This window comes from Giraffa tippelskirchi, chromosome 1, assembly GCF_054371585.1.
Source record: "Giraffa tippelskirchi isolate mGirTip1 chromosome 1, T2T-mGirTip1v1.2.pri, whole genome shotgun sequence".
NCBI classification, from domain to species: domain Eukaryota; kingdom Metazoa; phylum Chordata; class Mammalia; order Artiodactyla; family Giraffidae; genus Giraffa; species Giraffa tippelskirchi.
Window position 1 is genome coordinate 197,289,066 of NC_137275.1, and position 19,108 is coordinate 197,308,173.

A 19,108-nucleotide genomic window follows, 5' to 3' on the forward strand; every position below is an offset into this window, starting at 1 on the left:
TAATAATATTCCTCTCTTTTTTGTTTCAGACTTCCTTTTTTTAGAACAGTTTTAGGATCACAGCAAAATTGTGGGAAAGAAATAGAGATTTCCAACATATCCTCTGTCTACAAACATGCACAGCCTCCTTCATTATTCCTTTTCATTTTTAAATCAGTTGGTCTTAAGACGCTATTAAGACCATCATAAAAAAGGAAAAGGCAAAAACTGTTTGCAGATTATACACAGAATAAGGGATGAATATCCAGAATATATAAAGAACTCACACAACTTAATGGTAAAAAACACAAACAGTCTGACCAAATAGACATTTTTCCAAAGAAGACATACAAAGGGCCAACAGGTACATGAAAAGGTGTCCAACATCACTAACCACCAGGGAAAGGCAGCTCAAAACCACAATGAGCTTTCACCTCACACCTGCCAGAAGGACCAGATAAAAAAGATGAGAGAGGACACATGTTGGTGAGGATGTGGAGAAAACGGAACCCTTGTGCACTGCCCGAGGGAACGTAAACTGGTACAACTACTATGGAAACCAGTGTGGTGGTTCTCCAGAAAATTAAAAATAGAGCTATGTAATTTCCATGAATTATACTTTTGGGTATATACATGAAGGAAATGAAATCATTATTTCAAATATACGTATATATATATGTATATATATATAATTCAGTCATGAGAAAGAAGGAAATCCTGCAATTTGTGATGATATGAATGAACTTTGGCAGTGTTAAGCTAAATGAAATAAGTCATAGAAAGATAAGTACTGCTGTATGATCTCATTTATATGTGGACTCAAAAAAAACCACAAAAAACCCAACTCATAGAACAGATTGGTGGTTTCCAGAATCAGGGGATGATGGAGGTAGGTGAAGTGAGTGAGGGTGGTCAAAGGTACAAACATCCAGTTATAAAATCAATAAGTCCTTGGGATGTAATGGACGGCATGGTGACAGTTAACAATACCATACTGTATATTTGAAAGCTGCTATGGGGTTTCCTTGGTGACTCAGATGATAAAGAATCTGCCTGCAATGCGGGAGATCCAGGTTCGATTCCTGGGTCGGGAAGATCTCCTGGAGAAGGGAATAGCAACCCTCTCCAGTATTCTTGCCTGGAGAACTCCATGGACAGAGGAGCCTGGTGGGCTACAGTCTATCGGGTGGCAAAGAGTCAGACATGATTGAGCAACTAATGTGAGAGTAGATCTTAAAAGTTCTCATCACAGAACAAAAAACTGTAACTATTGAGGGGATGGATATTGACTATTTCATTGAATTTTGCCAACAACTTCAACGAGCCTGTAAGCGAGCTCTTCTCAATAGGAGACCAGGCTAGCTAACACCCAGATTTTGGCCTTATCAGGTAGAGCTCAGCCATGCTGTCAGGCTTCTGACCCAAGAACTGGGACACAATAAATGGGTGTTGTTTTAAACCTCTAAATGTGTGTGAATTGTTACAGCAGCAAAAGAAAATGAATGAAATGAGATTTGAGATACATAAGGAAGGAACACAGGGACCTTCAGATGTTGCTTGGAACCTAACTCCATGTCTGGCATTTGTATCGCATCCAGATTTTCAAAACAAGGTCCCATGTATCCTCTCACCCTACCTTCCCATGAACACTGAGAAGAAGGCTGAGGGAAAATACTGACTCGGGTCTTCAATGAGGAGCCTCAGGTAGAGGGAGGTTCGTAGCTTGCCTGCCGTGGTGTGTCTGGTTAGTGGGAGGACAAAGGTTAGAACTCCAGACTCGTGGCTCCAAGTCCAAGAACCTTCCTGAAACCACCAGAGGAAGGAGGTGTTAAAGAGCAGACTGTTTGCTCACCTTTCTGTAGATGGCAAATATGGTTCCAATGGAAGCCAGGCAGTCGATGTTGGAAGATCCGTCCAGTGGGTCAAAGCAGACCACGTATTTTCCCTACATGCACAGAGGGCAGAACACCTGATCAACAGAGGTCAGCACATTCTGCGTAAGTCAATACTCTGTTCCAGTCAACACACTCCGTGTAAGTGGCTGAGTCTGGCTGGTAACACCCCATCAAAAGCAATTTAGAGCAAAGGGATATCCTTATCAAAAATTACAATTACTTAAGGAATGCAGAGCCTATCCACATATATTAATTGTGAAGTTCAGAGCTCACTTGCCCATAAATAGATTAGCTGACGCCCACACGGGGTGATGGAGGTCCCACCTACCCCCAAATATCTTTGCTCCCACCTACCCTGGCTTCATCCTCCCCTCCTACCTGGGACCACTGGGGTGTGAGAGGAAACCAGGTCTGAACTGGGCACCGTGCTGGAAGGAGTTGGAGAAGCTGAAGATAAACTTGGGCAAGTTCTACCTAAGTCCACAGTAAAGTCGTTATTGAATTATTGATACATCGAGCTTCTCCCCAGACAGGCTTTCTTCATTTTGGCACATCTTTACCAAAAGAAAACTTCAAAACAAGGTCCCAGGGCCTCTGGGCCTCTCTTATTGAGATAGCAGCTATATGTAAATACATCATGAGAATAAAAGTATTCCTTTGGGTTTTGCTGCATCCACCTTTCCTTTCTGATGTGAAGACCAGAAGACAGACCAGGTGGGGTCCTGAGATACCAGGTCCCTCATGTCCACCCACACTGTTGTCACAGACAACTTGGTAGAAAGAAATCACCAGATACCTGTTACTGACCTCCTAGGTGCAAGGTTCTGTGAGAGCCTTAATGATGGGGACTGGGGTCTCCTGGCTCATTAAATACTGCCAGTACAACATCAAGTAAAATGGGAGTCATTTCTCCCACTGCTTAGCTACTGTGCCCCTGATTTTGCAATGAGTAGTGCCCTAGCTTAATTTGGCTTTCCTTTCTTTCCTTCCTTCTTTCTTTCTCAATAGGAGGTAGGGGTGGGAGAGTGGAATCCATAAACTTGGAAATCTTTCATTCTCCCTGTAGATAATCCAATCAGCCCATTCATTCATGCATGGATTCAGCAGTTATTTGTTCAACATCAAGCACACACTGGAGAATGTTCAGGAGCTGCTGTGACAGTTGAGTTGAAAATAACAGGTGTGACTTAGCCTGAATTACATGAGACAACAAATACAAAGGGCTTTTGCACAGTCCCCAGTATACAGTAAGTGTTTAATAAATTTGGCTTTACTTTTTCCATCCTTTCAGCTAATCAAAAAGAAATGGTATCTTGTCCCCAAGACCCAGTGTATAAAACAAGAGCTAACAATGCTGGCATTTATTTGGTATTCCTGTATTGCAGTTGAACATGGGTTGAATTTTTGGCCACGAATTTTTTAAAAAATAAACTGTGGAACCATACTGAATATAGACCCTCCCCAGGCATGCCATGAACTAAACAAGTTTACCATTGTATTAAAGCAAGAGCAACAATCTTTACAATTTCTTTCCTGTTTTAGTCTAACAGATTGTCAGGCATGAAGAAATCTCTGCTAAAACCAAACCTCCCTTGGGAAGGGCGAGGATTGTGAGGATGCGAAAAGTAAAAGACCAAAAATATCGCTCTTCCCAGGAACTCTACTTTTTACTGGACCTGATTATCAAGATCCAAAATGTTGGGACTTGTTACTAGCACATTAGATGATAACCCAAGATGAACCCTGTCCACTGATAAGTTTCGGTAAAGCACTCTGATTTATTTCCTGAATGAATCACTTCCTTATTATGGAGTCTTTTTGACTAGACAGCATAAAACTTCAAAGTGAAGAAATATGCAAACCATCGTTTCTGGAAAACAAAAATTAAGCAATAGAGGAAAATCCCAGAAACTAAAATAAAGCAAGGCAATCAAAGATTCTTCCCAGTTCAGTTGCGCCCTCCGCTGGTGAATAGAAGAACCTCAGCCCGGCTGCCACACGTACCCTCTTCTCCTTGGAGGTGATAATGGCTTCTTTATTCTCTTCCGACACCAGGACGCAAGTGCTGTAGGAGGACTGGAGCATGTTGATCACCAGGGCGTTGGATAACACGTCCAGTTTCTTCACCTCATCCCCCGTCACGTTCACGCTTCCCGCGATTCCGTACCTAAGACGGCAAAAAGCTGGAGGAAATCAGGAACGGAGCCCAGACTCCAGCGAAGATACCAGGATGCCAAGACACCTCCTCTGTATCCCTCTTTTCCCTTCATGGCTCCAGGGTCTCCAGATTATAACTACGACCGAGTGCGTCCTGTCTCCCAGCGCTGGTTCTTACCCTGGCTCGGAGCCATTGTTGCAAGTCCCTAGTCATCTCAGTAACACTACAGAATTCAATCTTACTAATGTACAACTCTGCCCGCCCCCCCCCCCCCCCGCCCCGGGCCCTGAAAGGTGGAGGGGGAGTTCATAAAGTCAGACACACTGCCATAATTTAAAACTTTAAAAAGTAAAGGACTGTGGATTTCCAGCCTTGGAATTTCTAGTATTTGTTGATTATCCTGGCCTGTTGGGCTGAATTAAAAACTGTTCTGCTGTAGTCTGGCATTACTTGAATAAAGAAGGAAATTAGGGATAAAATTTAATTTGTTTCTTTATTACCATTACCAAGCAATATAAGAAAGAGTGCCAGTGTAAAAATTTCATTTGGGTGCTTTGGGTTATAGAGGATTGCTATCTAAAGTCTCTGGCTCCCGTCCTTGTGGGTAGAAACCTTCTAAAAAGCCAGTCAGATCACCCCCATCTCTCCCAGAGTCCCCAAGTCCCTCATACTTACCTTCAGACCCCATCAAGGAAGCCCTGGCCCCACACTTGGCCTTGCCTCTTAGCCTTTCACCCTCAGCCTCTGGAACCCTGCGTGAGCACACACCTGCCTCCCATGGACTCCTGGTTCACTGTCCCCAGGCTCCACACTCTTCTCTCCATGAGCCACACAGCTATCTCTCCCCTCCAGCCTTCCACATTCCAACAGCAGCAAAGGTCCTGAGGCCACTGGCACCCCGCAAGCTGCTTCCCTCCTTCCCACCTTCAGTCATGGGGTGTCCCCCCACCCCATGGAAGTGCTTTCTGCCCACCGACAGCTTAGCCCTCCTAACCGCTTCCAGAAGCTTCCCTGGTCCCACCACATACCAGACACAGCCCTGTCAGCCCTTCCACAGCAGCTCACAGTCTGTTCATGTGAATGTCCTCCCTGCTGGATTGTCTGCTCACTGAAGGCAAGAGCTGTGACTCACTGTGCCTGTTACCACAGTGCTCAGAGGCTCAGTATACCTTCACTGAATTACAAAGAATGGATGGCAGGAAAGTAATTCCTTCCTCTCCTTTTTGTTAACACCGTTTATTTATTGAAGGATTCTTCAAGTGTGTCTAACAAGTAGCCAGGGTTGAGAGCCACTGATTTACCCTAAACCGGGAGACAACTCACTTCCCATCCCTTTCTCTGACTGACAACATCTCTCCTCTCCCCAACAGGTGTCCCTCATCACTTGATGTCTGATGTGATGAGATCCGCCTTGGAAAATGATATTGGTAGACTGACCTCAAAGACTGTACCTTCTGCTTCAAAATAAAAGCAAACAAGCACACAACAATGACAAAACTAGATTGTTCTGCATCAGCGTTTACAGAGTTCACAAACCCTGTGAACTCAGTTTTCTTGTTTAATGCAGCTTCAACTGGAGAATGAAAAGCTGGGGTGCCTGGGGCCTGTGGATGGTGGGGGAAAGAAACAGGCTCTCTGTTCTGTGTTTTGCAAACCCCTTTCCCCAACACCACACTAACCTTGCCCTTGCCCTACCCCTCAGCCCACCCTGTGCATCCTTCTTGCAGGAACTGGGCATATTGCTCTGTCTCCCTCCCTCCCCACAATCCCTCCATCAACATCTCTCCTTTCAGAAAGAATGGAAGCTCATTCACAAGAGATCTAATTGCCTGACAACTGTTCCAGGTTAGATCATGGACAGGAAAACGCCTTATAACCCATAGACAGTATCTTCTTACTGCTTTTACTAACATTAAAACTTTACTGACAAGTTTTAAATGAATCATTTGCATTTTGACATAAGGAGGCTGTGGAGAGGACTCTGGGGACAGCATTCCCAGAATGCTAGCATTCCCTTCTTCCTACAGCAGGAAGCAGAGAAAAAAGAAGAAAAATATGAGACTTTCTGATCAGTTTTGCATTTATGGAGCATGTGCCTAGAAATACCTTCCAAAAAAGAGGAAGCAGAGGAATGAGGGGCTTGAAGCCCCCTAAATGGGAAAGCGACAGAAATATCTGAATTGGCAGAACACATGGTTTCTGCCAAACTGAAGAATCCTGCCTCTGCCCTCCGATAAAGTGTGAAATTCTGACATCTTGTTTCCACGGGCTGCACCCGCCACCTAGTGGTCAGTTGGCAACATTGCCCTATTAGCCCGCAAATTTCCCCAGGTTTGGACCTGAGTTGGAGCGTTGGTGATGGACAGGGAAGTCTGGCGTGCTGCAGTAGTCCATGGGGTCGCAAAGAGCCGGATACGACTGAGAGACTGAAGTGAACTGGACTTGGAACCCAACAACCTCAGATATTCAGGTAATACCACTCTAATGGCAGAAAGAGAAACAGAACTAAAGAGCCTCTTGGTGAGGATGAAAGAGGAGAGTGAAAAAGTTGGATTGAAACTCAGCATTCAAAAAACTAAGATCATGGCATCCTGTCCCATCACTTCATGGCAAATAGTTGAGGAAAAAAGTGGAAACAGTGGCAGATTTTATTTTCCTGGGCTCCAGAATCACTGCAGACAGTGACTGCAGCCACAAAATCAAAAGACACTTGCTCCTTAGAAGAAAAGCTATGACAAATCTAGACAGCATATTCAAAAGCAGAGACATCATTTTGCCAACCAAGTCCATATATTCAAAGCTATGGTTTTTCCAATAATCGTATATTGATGTGAGAGTTGGACTATAAAGAAAGCTGAGTGCTGAAGAATTGATGCTTTTGAACTGTGATGTTGGAGAAGACTCTTGAGAGTCCCTTGGACAGAAAGGAGATCTAACCAGTCAATTCTTAAGGAAATCAATACTGAATATTCATTGGAAGGGCTGATGCTGAAGCTGAAGCTCCAATATTTTGGCCATCTGATGTGAAAAGCCGACTTATTGGAAAAGACCCTGATGCTGGGAAAGATTGAGGGCAGGGGGAGAAGGGGATGACAGAGGATAAGATGGTCAGATGGCATCGTCAGCTCAAGGGACAAGACTTTGAGCAAACTCCAGGAGATGGTAAAGGACAGGAAAGCCTCGCATGCTGCAGTCCATGGAGTCTAAGAGTCAGACACGACTGAGCGACTGAACAACAACAAATAATGAGCACTTACTGAGCATTTATTATGGGACTGGCAATGTCAAAATCATCATCGTCACATGGGCTTACTAAGCCTTATAACAGCCCCACAAGTTAGTTAGAGGCTATTAGTATCCAAGCCGTTTTACATTTTTACAGGCCCTAGAGAGAGTGGGTCATTGACTATAATCAGATGGCATGAAAAACTAAGTCAGAGGAACACCTGAATTATCCAATCCCTAAGTCCACTTCCTCTGGACACTACATGACCACAAAGTCAGAGTTCTGTAGCAATTAGCCACAACCCCTGCCCTGCCCAGCACCCTGCACAGGGGAGCCCATTCAGGTGAGTAACACTCAGCAGACATCCCGGGGAACTGCTGTACACACAGCCCCGTTCACCATCAGGCAGGAGCAGAACAGAGGCAAGTGGCTGTGGTTCACATTCACGAAGGTTCTTAAAGGTGGAGTCGGCCATTACTGCCAAGTGAGGTACTAAGGCAGTTAAAGCAATACACAGAGACAGGGGAAGCCAGTCACAATCTCCTCTAACTTGGAGCTCATTACTGGGTTACTGGGTCATGAAACCTTACATTAATATAAATGAATTCTGTAATTATCACATTGTTTTTGGTGTTAAAAGTGCTAAGTTGTTAAGAATAAATATTTTTTACTTTTTTTTTTTGGTCCTTTGGCTGCCAGGATATTAGTTCCCTGACCAGGGATCGAACCCATGCACCCTGCAATGGAAGTCTTAATCACTGAACCATCAGAGAATGCCCAAGAATAAGTATTTTAAATTATTGGACTTGGCCATTTCTTCATTTTAGAATAATAATAATAATGAATAACGGGATCTCTTCATCTTCTGAGAGGACCTCCACTGGAATTGCTACCAGGGAAGTGGAAACCCAAAGACTGATCCCTTTCACCACAGACTGGAAACAGACCCTTGGCTGTGAGGATCAGCAGCACAGCCTGAACTTGGCCTCCTGGGCTTGGGTGAAGCATCAAGAGAACAAAGTGGAAGAAGGCCCTTCATTCCCTGCTCCCAGGCCAGCACCTCCCAGTGTCCTGCACACCAAGTGGACAGAAGCTTGAGTCGCAGAGAAGAAATAACTGGTTTTAAAAGCAAAACACTTCTTTCATCAATGAACAGGAGATGGACGATGGGCCTTAAGATTTGGTAAATGAGAGAAAAAAAGATATTCGGTAAATAATTTCTAGCTCCTGACAACTACGGGCAAAGGTCGTGACAATAAAACCGCTCCTATCTGCCCAGGGCGTCAGGAGTCGTCTCAAGTCTCCCAGCGGTCGCTTTGTGCCAGTGAGAATGCAAATAAGAGTCACCTTGTCAGAGGTGGGCTTCCCTGTTGGCTCAGAGGGTGAAGAATCTGCCTGCAGTGCAGGACACCCAGGTTCAATCCCTGGGTCAGGAAGATCCCCTGGTGAAGGAAATGGCAACCCACTCCAATATTCTTGCCTAGAAAACTCTGTGGACAGTGGAGACTGGTGGGCTACAGTCCATGGGGTCGCAAAGAGTCGGATATGACCAAGCAACTAACAGATTTCAGATTTAACTCAGGATATGTTTTCATGGAACAAGCCCCGGAGCTTGTTGTCATTAGAATACACAGCGACTGGAAAAATGATCCTTTTTTCCCTCCATAGCATGTCTCCAAGAATTTTGTGCCTTTCCTGAGACAAGTCAAAGGCCCCCTTATCAAAGCACACCTGGCAGAAACTTGAAAGGCCGTTTCCCTGCAGGGCGCATGGGTTAATACTTTTGACCCAGCTTCCAGCCCAGACTCCTGCAGCTCTGCCCACCCCCACAGGACCGGAGTCGCAACGTGTCGCTGGGGCTCTCACTCACAGGTTGGCCAGGCCCGCCTTGCGTACGGCTGAGGAAATGGCTTTGATGGCCGTCAGCATGGAGTTGAGCAGCTGTGTGAGCTCCCCGGTGCCTTTGGCCTGACGCCCCTTTTCCATAACATAGCGGGTCAGGGTGAGCATGTCCGTTTCGAAGGGGCTTCTGTCCCCCATGGCGGCAGGTAATTTTTCAGATTCTTTTCTCACTGCAGAAGAAAGCTTTATCGCTAAGTGCTGATCAGTTCCTCCGCAGTATCAGAGCTGATTAGAAATCTGTACCGTGGTGCCAGGACCTTTAAGGGAAAGTGCCTCAGACCACGTGGTTGAGATAACTGGGCGAGCCCTCAAGGAAACTTCTCTGGCTGGCTGACCTGAAGGCTGCCAAGGCACCATAAGTCAACTGTAAATAGAACCTGGAACACAGATCTGCTTTTTCTTGATGAACTTTTTTTCTTTAAAGACCCTAAGAAGCAATCATTTGGTAACAAGTAGGAGATGAGAAATCCAGCCACTAGAAAAATGATTCATAAAACTCTTATTCAAAGACTCAAAAGTATTCTTCACATGTATTTCCTGCAGGGTTTCATTCCTTCATGGGGCAGGAGTCAGACTGGCAGATAACTTATCTGGGGTATAGGTCACATAACAAAATATTGGCAATCCGCTTAACCAGGCTTCTTTCATATGTTTGAAAAGGATGCTTTTTAATTCCAAAAGGCCTATATGACTGAATGGATATTTACAGTTGATAGTCAAATCTAGAAGAAAAAAATATTCCCAGCACAGTGCCTAACACCAGAGTTATTTTATTAATTCTTTAGTTTTTAAATTTCTCTACATTTGTATTTTCAAAACAAAAATAATACTTGCTTATTGAAAAGGAAACACTATGGAAATGGCCCATCCCCTAAACCACCCCCTAGAAATAGCTGCATTAGAGCTGGTGGAGTCTGTATTGGTAATGGGCTTCCCTGTGGCTCAGATGGTAAAAATTCCACCTGCAATGCGAGAGACCTGAGTTCGATCCCTAGACTGGGAAGATCCCCTGGAGGAGGGCATGGTAACTCACTCCAGTATTCTGGCCTGGAGAATCCCCATAGACAGAGGAGCCTGGGAGGCTATAGTCCATGGGGTCGCAAAGAGTCAGACATAACTGAGCAACTAAGCACACACAGTATTAGTAATATGCACCTGGGGCAGGGGTGAGGGTGGGGTCTGCGTAGGGTGGTCCAAGCACTTTCTTTAGGAGCAGAGAGAACCTGCCTCCAGGTTCCAGGCTAACCTTCTGCTAGTTGTACAATTTGGAAAAGCTTCTGAAGCCTCAGTTTCCTCACTTATAAGTGGTGAAAACAATAAAACATCTACCTTTACGGAGTGATTGTGAGAATTAAAGTGATAAGGTATGCTTATCACACAGTAGGTGCTCAATACTGGTTAATTACTCTTACCCTTGATGTCTGTATAACTATTATGTATACATATACAATTTCATTTTACAAAATAGGACAATATGCACATTGCTGGGCAATTTGATTTTTTCCTTAGACAGTTACTTCAATTGGAATGTGTTTAGCTGCAAGTAATAGAAAATATAGAGTGATTTAAATATGTGGGGAGTCTCACATATTTTTCTCATATTTTCTCTGAGGCAGCAGCTGGCATTCACAAAGCTGGTCAAAAGTTCCATTAGGAACCTCTCTGTCTCCTCTCTGTAATCCTTGGCCAGTGCGCTTTTGCCTCCATGCTTATCATCTCATGGGCACAAAATGGCCTCTGCCACTCCAAATGTCTAGCTCACACTAAAGATTCAGAGAGGAGAAGGCAGCTTCAACCACATCAGTTCTCTTTTATGAGGAAATAAGTAATTCCCCGGAAACATCCGTTACCACCCCTCACCCTTGTCCCAGGTAACTTTCCACTTATGTAGCATTGGCCAGATTGGTGATGCTTTGCTGCAAGAGTTGGACACTGGTATTGAATCAACCAGTCTTAAGTGTCTAGCACAGCAAAACATCTTTGTGTCAATACATAGAGACATTCTGCCTTCTCATGTGTGGGCAGTTAGATTTTTTTTTTAAATGTTTGTTCTTCCAACAGTGCTGCACCAAGCTTCCTTACCTCTGTGCCAGTGCTTGTGTGAGGGCTTCAGTAAGATACAGCTCTAGAAGACGAACTGCGGTGTCAGAGCATGTTAATTTTGACATCACCGGGATCTAAAGTTCTTTAAGAACATAAGAAAACTTTCTTTTTCTTCCTCAAGAGTTTCTGGGAATTGTGAGGACTGTAGAATGGAACTTTCTTTGGTCCTCATGTATCACGTTGCCATCCATAAGTAATTCAGTTTTGTCTGTCATACGGGAGATCAACCATAATTCTTGAGACATAATTATAGAAAGGGCAGAGGCTGGATATTAGGCTATCTGGGTCAGTAATTGGCTATAACTGAAGAGATTGGCCTGCTTGCTTGGTTTCCAGGTTTCCTTTGAAGTTGAATGTTGTCATCTGATTAACAGGGTTTCCCCCATGGTGGTACAAAACAATGCCACTCAGAGTGGACTGTCACATCTCTTCTCGAGAAATGAATGCGTATGTTCACAGCAAAACCCATTCATAAATATTTATGACAGCTCTATTTATAATTGTCAGAAACTGCTAACACCCAAATGGTCCTCAATGGTGGTAAAGAAACTGTGGTATTGATAGATGCACAAAATAGAACAATATTCAGCAATGAAACGGGACAAACTGTTGGTACTAACTGCATGTGGCACTGGGATGAATCTCAGAGACATTATGCGGGTGAAGGAAGCCAAGCTTAGATGACTATATGCTGTATGATTCCATTTATATGATATTCTCAAAAAAACAAAACTGTAGTCAGAGAGCAACTTCATTGTTGCCAGGGTAGTTGGTGTGGGCGGGGAGGATGGAACAGGTAATTCTTTGCCTGATGGACCTGTTTTGTATCCTGATTATGGTGATGGCAACTTGAACCTATACATGTGTTGAAATTCATAAAACTGTCCATTTAGAAAACATTATTTTATTGTAAAGTGAAACTCTATGCCCGTTAAACAATAACTCTCTCTTCCCCCTCAATCCCTAGTCCCTGGCAACCAGCATTCTACTTTCGGTCTCTATATATTTGATTATTCTAGGTACTTCATATAAGTGGAGTCATATAATATTTCTCATTTTGTGGCTGGGTTATTTCACTCAGCATCATATTTTCAAGGTTCATCCATGTTGTAGCGTGTGTCTGAATCTTCCTTGTTAAGGCTGAATGATATTCCACTGGTGGGTATATCACATTTTGTTTACCCATTAATCCATTGATGGACAGTTTGACTGTTCCCACCTTTTCCTATGAATAATGCTATCATGTCCATAGTAGGACAAATACATGTTCAAGTCCCTGCTTTCAGTTTTTTTGAGGGTACATACTCAGAAGTAGAATTGCTAGATCATATGGTAACTCTGTGTTTAACTTCTTGAACAATCACTGTACCATTTTCCACAGAAGCTGCACCATTTCACTTTCCCGCCAGCAGTGCACAAGAGTCCCAGTGTGTAGACATCTTTGCCAAGAATTTTTTTTTAATTAATTTATTTGTTTTTATTTTTGACTGTGCTGGGTCTTTGTTGCTGCAAGCAGGCTTTCTCTGGTTGTGGTGAGTGGGGACTATTCTCTAGTTGCAATGTGTAGGCTTCTTATTGCAGTGGCTTCTCTTATTGCAGAGCATGGGCTCTACAGCACGTGGGCTTTAGTAGTCTTGGTGCACAGGTTTTGTTGCCCTATGGCATGTGAAATCTTCCCAGACCAGGGGTTGAACCTGTGTCCCCCGCATTAGCAGGTGGATTCTTAACCACTGGACTACCAGGGATGTCCATGTGTGTTTGTTTGTTTATTTTTAAATAACAGCCATCCTCATGGGTATGAAATAGTATCTTATTGTATCTTTGACTGGCATTTCCCTAATAATTGGTTATGCTCAGCATCTTTTCATGTACTTACTAGCCTTTTTAGTTTCCTTTTATTATGTTTTCTGAAAGTATTTGTTCACAAGAGATTGGAAATGAAAGTAACAAACAGACTAGTGCTTTATCACAGGCACTCAGGGTAGATAATTTGAGGATAGGAGGGAGAGTATTGGCTGGTGTCACCTCTAAGCAGTCAACCACTCGTTTATAAAGGGATCCAAGGCAGGGGCTGCCAACCTCCAGCCTGGGCTAGGCTGGGGCAACAATCCCACCCCTTTGCAGCTGCATTTAAATGTCAGAAGTTTGAGTTACCCAGTGGTCTAAGATTGCAGCTGATGACCTTTCAGCAAATGCCAAAGTTCTTTCAGGGCACATGAGAGGGTGGAAAAATATTAGGAGCTATGGTGAAAGCCTGGAGGAAGGGAGAATAGCATCCAGATCACATTTATTTCAGTGCTAAGGATACACTGGTGACCACAAAGCTATCTCTGGCCTTGCTCTGCTTAGTGAAAAATGCTTACAGACCTAAGTCTAATAAAGACAAGCAGACCTTCCTAATAGCTGGGATGATCTCATTTCTGCCTCAGGGCCCTCCACCCAAAGGCAGGGATCCAGAATGTGACTCTAGACTATCAACTGAGGGACCATTCTTTGTTAGCAAAATTCTGCTAAGGTGCTTTATGTATACTCTCTCATGTAATCTCAACATAGTTTCTTATTTTACTTTGTTTTTGAAGTTTTCAATCAGAGAAGATTTTATTATAACAAAACATGTATTTAATTGCTCAGTCATGTCCGACTCTTTGCAACCCCATGGACTATATCAGGCTCCTTTGTCCATGGAATTTTTCAGGCAAGAATATGAGAGTGGATTGCCATTTCCTGCTGGAGGGAATCTTCCTGACCCATGGGTTGAACCCACGTCCCATGCATCTCCTGCACTGGCAGGTGGATTCTTTACCACTGTGCCACCTGGGAAGCCCTATCACAATGCCATCAGGTAAAAATGAAAAAAAAATTGTAATGCAAAAAATTATGCAATTATGGCAAAATGTGTCAGATTATCTACCCACTTGTCCCCATAGCCAAGGCAAACCGTTCAATATCACAGTAATCCAAGTCTGTGTCCCGACCAGTAACGCCGAAGAAGCTGAAGTTGAACGGTTCTATGAAGACCTACAAGACCTTCTAGAACTAACACCCAAAAAAGATGTCCTTTTCATTATAGGGGACTTGAATGCAAAAGTAGGAAGTCAAGAAACACCTGGCGTAACAGGCAAGTTTGGCCTTGGAGTACAGAATGAAGCAGGGCAAAGGCTAATAGAGTTTTGCCACGAGAACGCACTGGTAATAGCAAACACCCTATTCCAACAACACAAGAGAAGACTCTACACGTGGACATCACCAGATGGTCAACACCGAAATCAGATTGATTATATTCTTTGCAGCCAAAGATGGAGAAGCTCTATACAGTCAGCAAAAACAAGATCAGGAGCAGACTGTGGCTCAGATCATGAACTGCTTATTGCCAAATTCAGTATTAAATTGAAGAAAGTAGGGAAAACCACTAGTCCATTCAGGTATGACCTAGATCAAATCCCTTATGAGTCCGAGTATACAGTGGAAGTGACAAACAGATTTAAGGGACTAGACCTGACAGACAGAGTGCCTGATGAACTATGGACAGAGGTTCGTGACATTGTACAGGAGACAGGGATCAAGAAAATCCCCATGGAAAAGAAATGCAAAAAAGAAAAATGGCTGTCTGAGGAGGCCATACAGGTAGCTGGGAAGAGAAGAGAAGCGAAAAGCAAAGGAGAAAAGGAAAGATATTCTCATCTGAATGCAGAGTTCCAAAGAATAGCAAGGAGAGATAAGAAAGCTTTCCTCAGCGATCAGTGCAAAGAAATAGAGGAAAACAACAGATTGGGAAAGACTAGAGATCTCTTCAAGAAAATTAGAGATACCAAAGGAACATTTCATGCAAAGATAGGCTCGATAAAGGACAGAAATGGTATGGACCTAACAGAAGCAGAAGAGATTAAGAAGAGGTGTCAAGAATACACAGAAGAACTGTACAAAAAAGATCTTCACGACCCAGATAATCACGATGGTGTGATCACTCACCTAGAGCCAGACATCCTGGAATGTGAAGTCAAGTGGGCCTTAGAAAGCATCACTACGAACAAAGCTAGTGGAGGTGATGGAATTCCAGTTGAGCTATTTCAAATCCTCAAAGGTGATGCTGTGAAAGTGCTGCACTCGATATGCCAGCAAATTTGGAAAACTCAGCTGCGGCCACAGGACTGGAAAAGATCAGTTTTCATTCCAATCCCAAAGAAAGGCAATGCCAAAGAATGCTCAAACTACCGCACAATTGCACTCACCTCACATGCTAGTAAAGTAATGCTCAAAATTCTCCAAGACAGGCTTCAGCAATACGTGAACCGTGACCTTCCAGATGTTCAAGCTGGTTTTAGAAAAGGCAGAGGAACCAGAGATCAAATTGCCAACATCCAGTGGATCATTGAAAAAGCAAGAGAGTTCCAGGAAAACATCTATTTCTGCTTTATTGACTATGCCAAAGCCTTTGACTGTGTGGATCACAATAAACTGTGGAAAATTCTGAAAGAGATGGGAATACCAGACCAGATGACCTGTCTCTTGAGAAATCTATATGCAGGTCAGGAAGCAACAGTTAGAACTGGACATGGAACAACAGACTGGTTCCAAATAGGAAAAGGAGTACATCAAGGCTGTATATTGTCACCCTGCTTATTTAACTTATATGCAGAGTACATCATGAGAAATACTGGGCAGGAAGAAACACAAGCTGGAATCAAGATTGCCGGGAGAAATATCAATAACCTCAGATATGCGGATGACACCACCCTTATGGCAGAAAGTGAAGAAGAACTAAAGAGCCTCTTGATGAAGGTGAAAGAGGAGAGTGAAAAAGTTGGCTTAAAGTTCAATGTTCAGAAAACTAAGATCATGTCATCTGGTCCCATCACTTCATGGGAAATAGATGGGGAAACAGTGGAAACAGTGTCAGACTTTATTTTTGGGGGCTCCAAAATCACTGCAGATGGTGATTGCAGCCATGAAATTAACAGACACTTACTCCTTGGAAGGAAGGAAGGTTATGGCCCACCTAGATAGCATATTTAAAAGCAGAGACATTACTTTGCCAACAAAAGTCCGTCTAGTCAAGGCTATGGTTTTTCCAGTGGTCATGTATGGATGTGAGAGTTGGACTGTGAAGAAAGCTGGGCGCCGCAGAATTGATGCTTTTGAAATGTGGTGTTGGAGAAGACTCTTGAGAGTCCCTTGGACTGCAAGGAGATCCAATAAATCCATCCTAAAAAGAGATCAATCCTGGGTGTTCATTGGAAGGACTGATGTTGAAGCTGAAACTCCAATACTTTGGCCACCTCATGTGAAGAGTTGACTCATTGGAAAAGACCCTAATGCTGGGAAGGATTGGGGGCAGGAGGAGAAGGGTACAACAGAGGATGAGATGGTTGGATGGCATCACCAACTCAATGGACATGGGTTTGGGTAGACTTCGGGAGTTGGTGATGGACAGAGAGGCCTGGAGTGCTGCGGTTCATGGGTTCGCAAAGAGTCGGACACGACTGAGCGACTGAACTGAACTGAACTGAATGCATATATATGGAATTTAGAAAGATGGTAACGATAACCCTATATGCAAGACAGCAAAAGAGACACAGATGTATAGAATAGTCTTTTGGACTCTGTGGGAGAAGGCGAGGGTGGGATGATTTGAGAGAATAGCATTGAAACATGTATATTATATGTGAAACAGATTGCCAGTCCAGGTTCAATGCATGAGACAGGGTGCTCCGGGCTGGCACACTGGGATGACCCAGAGGGATGGGATGGGGAGGGAGGTGGGAGGGAGGTTCAGGACGGGGAACACATGTACACCCATGGCTGATTCATGTCAATGTATGGCAAAAACAACTACAATATTGTAAAGTAATTAGCCTCCAATTAAAATAGATAAATGAAAAAAAAATGAGAATGCTGCAAATATAAAAAGAATGTTTGCATCTTTGTTTACAGGAGGTATGGGTATATAGTTTTCTTTTCTTGTAATGTCTTCACCTGATTTTAGTACTAGAGGAATGCTGTCCTCACTGAATGAGTTAGGAAGCATTTCCTCATCTTCTATTCTCTGAAAGAGATTGAAAGACTTGGTATTATTTCTTCCTTAAATGTTTGGTAGAATTCACCAGTAAACTTTACATGCCTCCTGAGAAATCTGTATGCAGGTCAAGAAGCAACAGTTAGAACCAGACATGGAACAACGGATTTGTTCCAAATTGGGAAAGAGGTAGTCAAAGCTGTATAATGTCACCTTGCTTATTTAACTTCTATACAGAGTACATCATGTGAAATGCTGGATTGGATGAAGCACCAGCTGGAATCAAGATTGCAGGGAGAAATATCAACAACCTCTGGTACGTAGATGACACCATCCTTATGGCAGAAAGCGAAGAAGAACTAAAGAGCCTCTTGGTGAAAGTGAAAGAGGAGAGTGAAAAAGCTGGCTTAAAACTCAACATTCAGAAAACTAAGATGATGGCATCCAGTCCCATCACTTCATGGCAAATAGATGTGAAAACAGTGGCAGACTTTATTTCTTGGGCTCCAAAATCACTGCAGATGGTGATTATAGCCATGAAATTAAAAGATGATTGCTCCTTAGAAGAAAAGTTATGACCAACCTAGACAGCATATTAAAAAGCAGAGACAGTACTTTGCCAACAAAGGTCCATCTAGTCAAAGCTATGGTTTTCCCAGTAGTCATGTATGGATGTGAGAGTTGGACTATAGAGAAAGCTGAGCACCAAAGAATTGATACTTTTGAACTGTGGTGTTGGAGAAGACTCTTGAGAGTCCCCTGGACTGCAAGGAGATCTAACTAGTCCATCCTAAAGGAAATCAGTCCTGAATATCCATTGGAAGGACTGATGCTGAAGCTGAAACTCCAATACTTTGGCCACCTGATGCAAAGAAGTGACTCATTTGAAAAGACACTGTTCTGAGAGAACAGTGGCTCAGGCACTCAGGCTTTTGTCCTGTCGTTGTCATACTGTCATTGAAACACACGACGTTTAACGCATGGAAGGTAAAAGAGTGGATGAAGAATTATTCATTGGGTTTTCAAACTAGAATTAATATACATTATTTCCACCTACATTCCATTGGCAAAATCTTAATAAATATGGAGCTTAAGAAAGTCCAGATATTTCTTAACATGTTGTATATCGTGCTATAATCTTGGAATTCTAGTCCAAAAAGAACCAGGGTCTGCTAAGGGAGGAACTATTTTTATGGAAAGCCTAGCAGAAACATACTTGTTTGCAACAAATTGTATTTCTTTAAATCTTTTTATGATGAATCCTTTTGTCTATGGAATTAAACCTTAGGAATTATTACATATGTTAATTCAATGAAGTGTTACGTTTTTATAGAAAACTTATCACTGAGTAATAACATAAACCTTCATTTGTGACTTGGATGGTTACACTCAGATTCAGGAGGCCAAGAGGTCCTAGATCTCATTAGGTACCACCACTAACTTATCAATTCTCCAGTTCTAAGGAGGGCTTAAACAACCTTACTCAGCTTTGTTCTGCACACCCAGAAAAGAACACATGGAGAAGTGATGTGGTAACTCCGAGTTCAATGTCCAGATTGCTTGGGTTCGTAACCCAGCTCAGTTGCTTGTTGGCTTGAGACCTTGGGCAGATGACCTCATCTCTCGGTCCTCTGGGCTTCCCTGATAGCTCAGTTGGTAAAGAATCCACCCGCAATGCGGGAGACACCAGTTTGATTCCTGGGTCGGGAAGATCCACTGAGGAAGGGATAGGCTACCCACTCCAGTTTTCTTGGGCTTCCCCTGTGGCTCAGCTGGTAAAGAATCTACCTGCAGTGCAGGAGACCTGGGTCAGTCTCTGGATTGGGAAGATC

At 43.3% G+C, this 19,108-nt stretch overlaps 1 protein-coding gene across 1 annotated transcript in view; it reads right to left on the reverse strand.

Moving 5' to 3' along the window:
* Positions 1-9,391, reverse strand: part of FBP2 (fructose-bisphosphatase 2) — a 36,721-nt gene extending 27,330 nt beyond the window's left edge. The window contains exons 1-3 of the mRNA XM_081522399.1: positions 9,129-9,391; positions 3,879-4,041; positions 1,832-1,924 (exon numbers count right to left, since the gene is read on the reverse strand). Coding sequence (XP_081378525.1) covers positions 1,832-1,924; positions 3,879-4,041; positions 9,129-9,298 — 426 coding nt within the window. The 5' untranslated portion in view covers positions 9,299-9,391. The remainder of the gene's footprint in view (positions 1-1,831; positions 1,925-3,878; positions 4,042-9,128) is intronic.
* Between the last annotated feature and the right edge of the window lie 9,717 nt (positions 9,392-19,108).